Below are 7,853 nucleotides of genomic sequence, written 5' to 3'. Positions count from 1 at the left end.
TGTTTGTTTTACAGGAGTACATGCACCATCTGCTCCTCCTGGAACACCGTGCCGAGGAGCAGTTCCTGGAGCACTGGCTGAACCCTCACTGCAAACCCCACTGCGACAGGAACCTGGTCCACCCCATCTAAGTGGCTCGGGACCAGCCTCTGGTATGTTCCTTCTCCCAGGCCTTCTGTTTCAGGGAGACAGCAGTGAGCAATGCAGGCAGGACTCTGGGGGCCTTTCAGAACCTGACACTACAGGAACCAGCAGGTCAGCTCGTTACGGGTTGGAGATTGGGAGGAGCGAGGCGTGAGAGGTGGGTGGGACCAGGTGGAGAGGATCTCTGGGGACACGCAGGGGGGCCTGACTCCTGCTGAGTCACCTGGAGATCCCAAGCAGGGGAGGTACCAGACCTCGTTTGCCACCCAGCAAGATTCCCTCTGGAATACAAATCTGGAGAAGTGTGGCTTGTTGAGACTTGGGTCTTTCCAGGGGGGGTCGACATCCATGGGCTTGACAGGTGACATCACAAGGGTCACCACTGTCACCAGGATCAGAAACTTATTTTCTTGCTCGATCTTAGTTCCCTGACCAAGGATCACACCCAGGTCCCAGGAGTGAGAACACCGAGTCCTAACAATTAGACTCCTAGGACCAGCGCCTTCTTTACTGACTCCCCATCTTCCAGCCTGGGACCCTGCCCAGCCAGCCCAGTCTTCTCTCCTCCTTTGACTCTGCCCTTTCAGTGCCCCTGAGCTCGACGGGTCAGCCTTCTCAGCACGCCCGAGCCCTGTACCTCTGTTCCTGCGAGGGGCTGCTTGCTGGTTCCCTCACTGTCCATCGTGCTCATGTCCTCGCTCCCTTTCCAATTCTTGCCAGATAACACAGCAAAACCCCATCAGAGGTGAAGCCTGGTGAGTTTCATTTCTCCTCTGTCATGTGAGTGGAGTAAGCAGGACAGAGTATACAACTTGACACTTGATCAGCTGTGGTTAACAGACGTCTTGTTTCCCTGTTGTTCATTTTGTGCCACTGTGAGTGTACACGTGAACATCCCCTTCAGAGGATTGCTCTTTGTAATTTTCAGGGTGCTATTACACAAAACCTCTCAATTGGTCCTCTTAACATCCCTGGGTCATTGCAGGGCACGAATTTTAATCATGTTTTTTTTTTTTTCCTTTTTTAGTTTTGGTTGTGCTGGGTCCTTGCTGCGACGCTCAGGCTTTCTCTAGCTGCAGCGAACAGGGTCTGCTCTTCGTTCCGGAGGGCGGGCTTCTCATTGCAGTGGCTTCTCTTGTCACGGAGCACAGGCTGTAGACACACGGGCTTCAGGAGTTGCGGTGCTCAGGCTTAGTAGTTGTGGCTTCTGGGCTCTGGAGCACAGGTTCAGTGGTTGTGGCACACGGGCTCAGTGGCTCTGCAGCGTGTGAAATCTTCCCAGGCCGTCTGCTGAACCCGTGTCCCCTGCATTGGCAGGCAGGTTCTTATCCACTGGACCACCAGGGAAGTCCTTAATCCTGTTTTATAGTGGATTTAACTGAGTGTGATTAAGCTACTAATGCATGCCAGCCCGTGGCTGATATGGCTGTCTTCTGACAGCCCCAGATCCTGCACGCTTTCTGCAGGCTGTACTGCTGGGACCTGTGTGTGTGTTTCAGGGGTAGATGGGGCATGGTCCTCGTGAACAGTGAGAGGAGCATCTCCGAGGAACGGAACAGGAGTTCTGTTTTTGAGGTCTAGGGGCTCTGCTAACATCCTGCTTTGGTCCCTCCAAGCTCTGAGCTGGTTCCTTCCTCTGCCAGAACTCGTTCCTCCCCTGGCACCTAAGATCTTTGTCCGCCAGCGTCAGAAGCGCTTACTTGCAGTCCGCCAGCGTCAGAAGCGCTTGCTTGCAGAGTACATGAGCGCTCAGACTCTGGAACCTGGTGGACTTGGGTTTGGCACTCTTGTGTTCCTGCTCCGTGACCTTGGGCAAGGCCCCTAACCTCTCTGAGTCTCTGGGTTGGGGTGGTGATGATGTGCACAGAGCCGGGCACGTAGTGACTGACTCCACGAGCAGGGCGCTTGTCACCTTCGGTGCAGGCCGGGTGAGAGCAGAGACTTCCAGGTTGGAGAGCCTCAAGGCAGCAGCATTGCCTCTGGTGGTGGTGGTGGCTCCTGCAAAAGAGAGGATTCCGCGGGGGCCTCGCTTCAGAAGACCAGGAAGCTCCCGGGGGGATATAGCATTCTGACTGTGACTCTGCTTCGGAAAAAAATATTCCTCACTTCTCTCTCAGCTTCCTCATTTGTAACATGTAAGGGTTGCCCCTCATATGGCTATTCAGAGCATTAAAAAAGTCAGGGCGTGGAAGTTAGTACTGCCCTGGCACATGCTAGGAAGTGTTCCGGAAATGACAGTTTGGTAGCTGTTTCCTCTGCCCTCCTCCTCCCCGCTTCTTATCAACAGCATCATCACATTGACATTATTTTCTTTTAAAATTTTTTTTAAAAAAACTTTTTATTTTGTATTGGAGTACAGCCAGTTAACAATGTTGTGATAGTTTCAGGTGGACAGCAAAGGGTCTCAGCCATACATATATGTGTATCCATTCTCCCCCAAGCTCCCCTCCCATCCAGGCCACTCAGTAACGTTCCCTGTGCCATACAATACGTCCTTGTTGGTTATCCTTTTTAAATATAGCAGTGTGTACCTATGGATCCAAACCCCCCTAACTATTCTTTCCCTACAGCTTTCCCCCCGGTAACCATAATTTCCTTCTCTAAATCTGTGAGTCTATTTCCATTTTGTAAATAAGTTCATTTGTATAATTTCCTTTTAGATTCTTCATGTAAGGGATCAGTTCAGTTCAGTTCAGTTCAGTCACTCAGTCATGTCTGACTCTTTGCGACCCCATGAATCGCAGCATGCCAGGCCTCCCTGTCCATCACCAACTCCCGGAGTTTACCCAGACTCATGTCCATCGAGTCAGTGATGTCATCCAGCCATCTCATCCTCTGTCATCACCTTCTCCTCCTGCCCCCAATCCCTCCTAGCATCAGGGTCTTTTCCAATGAGTCAACTCTTCACATAAGGTGACCAAAGTATTGGAGTTTCAGCTTCACCATCAGTCCTTCTAATGAACACCCAGAACTGATCTCCTTTAGAATGGACTGGTTGGATCTCCTTGCAGTCCAAGGGACTCTCAAGAGTCTTCTCCAACACCACAGTTCAAAACATCAATTCTTTGGTGCTCAGTTTTCTTCACAGTCCCACTCTCACATCCATACATGACCACTGGAAAAACCATAACCTTGACTAGATGGACCTTTGTTGGCAAAGTAACGTCTCTGCTTTTTAACAGGCTGTCTAGGTTGGTTATAACTTTCCTTCCAAAGAGTAAGCGTCTTTTAATTTCATGGCTGCAATCACCATCTGCAGTGATTTTGGAGCCCAGAAAAATAGAATCTGACACTGTTTCCCCATCTATTTCCCATTAATTGATGGGACCAGATGCCATGATCTTCGTTTTCTGAATGTTGTTGAGCTTTAAGCCAACTTTTTCACTCTCCTCTTTCACTTTCATAAAGAGGCTTTTTAGTTCATCTTCACTTTCTGCCATAAGGGTGGTGTCATCTGCATATCTGAGGTTATTGATATTTCTCCCAGCAATCTTGATTCCAGCTTGTGCTTCTTGCAGCCCAGCGTTTCTCATGATGTACTCTGCATAGAAGTTAAATAAGCAGGGTGATAATATACAGCCTTGATGTACTCCTTTTCCTATTTGGAACCAGTCTGTTGTTCCATGTCCAGTTCAAACTGTTGCTTCCTGACCTGCATATAGGTTTCTCAAGAGGCAGGTCAGGTGGTCCGGTATTCCCATCTCTTTCAGAATTTTCCACAGTATATTGTGATCCACACAGTCAAAAGCTTTGGCATAGTCAATAAAGCAGAAATAGATGTTTTCCTGGAACTCTCTTGCTTTTTTGATGATCCAGCAGATGTTGGCAATTTGATCTCTGGTTCCTCTGCCTTTTCTAAAACCAGCTTGAACATCTGGCAGTTCACAGTTCATGTATTGCTGAAGCCTGGCTTGGAGAATTTTGAGCATTCCTTTACTAGCGTGTGAGATGAGTGCACTTGTGCGGTAGTTTGAGCATTCTTTGGCATCGCCTTTCTTTGGGATTGGAATGAAAACGGACCTTTTCCAATCCTGTGGCCACTGCTGAGTTTTGCAAATTTGCTGGCATATTGAGTGCAGCACTTTCACAGCATCAGCTTTCAGGATTTGAAAGAGCTCCACTGGAATCCCATCACCTCCACTAGCTTTGTCTGTAGTGGTATAAGGGATTACATATGATGTTTCTCTTTCTCTGTCTGACTTGCTTCACTTAGTATGACAATCTCTAGGTCCATCCATGTTGCTGAAAATGGCATGATTTCATCCTTTTTAGTGACTGAGTAATATTCCATTGTATATACATACCACGTTCTTTATCAACATCATCACCATAACATCATCTTCTTGTTCTTTTCCAGCAGGCACTCTGATGAGCAAAGGCCCGGATACGATTGAAACAAGATGAGGCTCCTTTCATTTCTTTTCCAGTTGTGGAGTGGAGATCTCCAGGGCTTGTGAATTGTGGGCACAGCAAGATTGTGTTGGGGACTAATAGCAAATATTTATGCTGCTTCACTTTACTAACCTGAACAACTCATTAAAACCAATCACTTAAACTATAGCTCCTCCCTCCTCCCCTTTAATGGTCCCTTCCTACCAGTTTGAAGGGTAAGTAGAAGGAGAATCTTTCCTGGGGCTGGTGGACCTGGGATCTCCAGAACAGGAGAGAGGTTAGTGGGAAGGCCTTGTTCAGCCCAGTGAAACACACCACTCAGTCTGCGGGGGTTTTGGTCATTGCTTTTTTGTCCTCTCTCGTTTTCTGCTCTAATAAATACTGGTGTTAAACCTACTTTCCATTGGTGTCTCTTTTCATTTCCTAGAAGAAGAGAAGCAGAAAATTTGTCTCTTGTTTATCTTTGTGACTCCAGCATCAGAAAATTCACTCTTCTTAGAAGAGTTGGATGGATAAAAACACAAACACCCAGACGTTTTCCACAAAGGTCATCTTTTTTGGTAAAGAGATTATTTGTCCAAGACCAGCTGTGGGAATATGGCCATAAGTTAGTACCAGGTCCACACCCTGGTCTTCTAGCCAAGGGGACATTTCTTGTAGAAAGTGGGTCACAGCTTCTGTATGTCAGTGCCCCTCACCTGCTCACAATCCCCAGAATCAGAGATTGGACTATCAAAGACCAACAAAAGCAGAAATTGGGAGGGCGACAGAAAGTGGGCTGGGTGGTCCTATGGAGAATGTGGCATCCTCAAAAAGGATAAGGAGAGATGCTTGTCCACCCTGGGCTACAGAGGTGGGTCTGTGCCAAGGGAGCCCAGAAGCGCTTTTCCAGGAGACAGTTACTGAGCTTCTCAACAATGAGACTATATTTATTTTATACCTACTAAAGTTCTGTCTAGTCAAAGCTATGGTTTCTCCAGTAGTCATGTACAGATGTGAGAGCTGGGCCATAAAGAAGGCTGAGTGCCGAAGAATTGATGCTTTCAAGCTGTGGTGCTGGAGAAGACTCTTGAGAGTCCCTTGGACAGCAAGGAGATCAAACCAGTCCATCCTAAAGGAAATCAACCCTGAATATTCATTGGAAGGACTGATGCTGAAGCTGAAGTTCCCAAACTTTGGCCTCCTGATGCGAAGAGTCAACTCATTGGAAAAAACCCTGATGCTGGGAAAAATAGAGGGAAGGAGAAGGGGATGACAGAGGATGAGATGGTTGAATGACATCATTGACTCAATGGACATGAATTTGAGCAAACTGCGGGAGATAGTGAAGGACAGGGAAGTCTGGCATGCTGCAGTCCATGGGGTGGCAAAGAGTTGGACATGACTGAGCGACTGAACAACGACAATGTGTGCTCGGTCGTGTTCAACTCTTTGTGACCCCACGGACTGCAGCCCGCCAGGCTTCTTGGTCCATGGGATTTCCCATGCAAGATTACTGGAGTGGGTTTCCATTTCCTACTCGAGAGGGTCTTCCCGACCTAGGGATCAAACCCATATCTCTTGTGTCTCCTGCACTGGCAGGTGGATTCTTTACCAACTTTGCCACCTGGGAAGCCCACGATGGGCTGAACCCTGCACAAAGATTTTTATGTACATTACTTCATCTGATCATCACACTGTAGACAAAATATATTGCCTGTGTTTCAGTAAACAATGAATGTTGCCCACCATCAAGCCACCAACCACTGCAGCTACCCCTGACCATGTGTCCTGAAGGGAATTCAGGACAGAGAAAAACAGGATACTGGCCCTAGATATGGAGATGCTTATCTAAGGAATAATTTCAATGTGTTCAGAGTTGCAACTTCCATAGACGGAAAGGTGGCACCAGTGGTAAAGAATCTGCCTACCAATTCAGGAGATGTAAGAGAGTCTTGCCTGGAAAATCCCATGAACAAATAAGCCTGGCAGGCTACGGTCCATGGGGGTCTCAAGAGTCAGAGATGACTGAAGTGACTTAGCACACGTAGATAGAAAAGCAGTAAATTCATTAATTCATTGACTAATTCATTAATTCATTGAGTAAATTCATTGAGATGTCTGCTTTTTTGTGATTAGCAGTAATTTTTTGATGTTTGCCTACAAGTCTTCTATTTTTTTCTGGCGGCGCCATGTGGCTTGCAGGGTCTTAGCTCTCGGATTGAACCCAGGCCATGGCAGTGAAAGTGCTGAGTCCTAACCACTGGGAACTCCTTGTTTCCACCCTGCCCCCCAGAAAAAAGTCCTGTATATCATGGCTTCTCCCCAAATCTGGGAGGCTGTGTCTCGGGCTATAGTCCTCAGTAAGGTCCCTGAATAAAACTTCACTTGAAACCTTTATGTGGTACCTTTTTCTTCAGTTGACAACACCTACTCTGGGCAGTGACTGTAGGGATTATTCCCACTTTATAGATGAGAAGACTGAGGTTTACAGAATTTAGGTGCTGTATTAATTTTCTACCTCTCTCTCTAAAAAAAGACCAGAACCTTTAACGCAAATTTATTTTACATTCTGTGGGTCAGAAGCCTAACATGAGTGTCATGAAGTTAAAGTCAGAGTGTCAGTCTGACTTTAACCTCTAGGGGTGAATCTGTCTCTTTGCCTTTTCCAGCTCTGGAATCTGCCTGCATCTCTCATCTTGTGTCTTTTTTTCCTCCATCTTCAAGGCCAGGAATAAGCAGCTCTTCTCTCATCATATCATTCTGAGTGGTCCTCCGGCCTTCAGTTCAGTTCAGTCGCTCAGTCGTGTCTGACTCTTTGCGACCCCATGAACCGCAGCACGCCAGGCCTCCCTGTCCATCACCAACTCCCAGAGTTCACTGAGACTCACGTCCATCGAGTCAGTGATGCCATCCAGCCATCTCATCCTCTGTCGTCCCCTTCTCCTCCTGCCCCCAATCCCTCCCAGCATCAGAGTCTTTTCCAATGAGTCAACTCTTCGCACGAGGTGGCCAAAGTACTGGAGTTTCAGCTTTAGCATCATTCCTTCCAAAGAAATCCTGCCTTACTCTTCCACTTTTAAGTACCTTTGTGATTATACTGGGCTCACTCACATAAGCCTGGACAACCTCCCGATCTTAAAGTCAATTGATTAGCAACCTTGATTCCCCATCACCACCCAAGCTAACATACTTACAGGCTCCAGGGATTGAGATGTGGACATCTTGGAGGGAAGGCATTATTCTGCCTACCATAGGCTCTTTGTTCAAGTCCCTGCAGAGCTGGAATCTGATCCTAGGAAGCCCTCACTACTCTGAGCCCCCCAAACACTGCTCCT

At 47.5% G+C, this 7,853-nt stretch overlaps 1 protein-coding gene across 2 annotated transcripts in view; it reads left to right on the top strand.

Annotated features, from left to right (window-relative positions):
* C19H17orf67 (chromosome 19 C17orf67 homolog) overlaps nucleotides 1-4,932 on the top strand; it is a 29,628-nt gene extending 24,696 nt beyond the window's left edge. The window contains exons 3-4 of one of the 2 annotated variants that reach the window (XM_061390034.1): nucleotides 15-152; nucleotides 4,505-4,932. In XM_061390034.1, coding sequence (XP_061246018.1) covers nucleotides 15-131 — 117 coding nt within the window. In that variant the 3' untranslated portion in view covers nucleotides 132-152; nucleotides 4,505-4,932. Of the gene's footprint in view, nucleotides 1-14; nucleotides 153-4,501 lie in introns of both variants that reach the window. The other variant, XM_061390033.1, reaches the window with a different exon arrangement.
* The last annotated feature ends 2,921 nt before the right edge of the window (nucleotides 4,933-7,853 follow it).

This window comes from Bos javanicus, chromosome 19 (assembly GCF_032452875.1).
Source record: "Bos javanicus breed banteng chromosome 19, ARS-OSU_banteng_1.0, whole genome shotgun sequence".
NCBI lineage: Eukaryota > Metazoa > Chordata > Mammalia > Artiodactyla > Bovidae > Bos > Bos javanicus.
The sequence above is the reverse complement of the archived record's forward strand: the minus strand, read 5'-3'. Positions and strand labels throughout refer to the sequence as shown.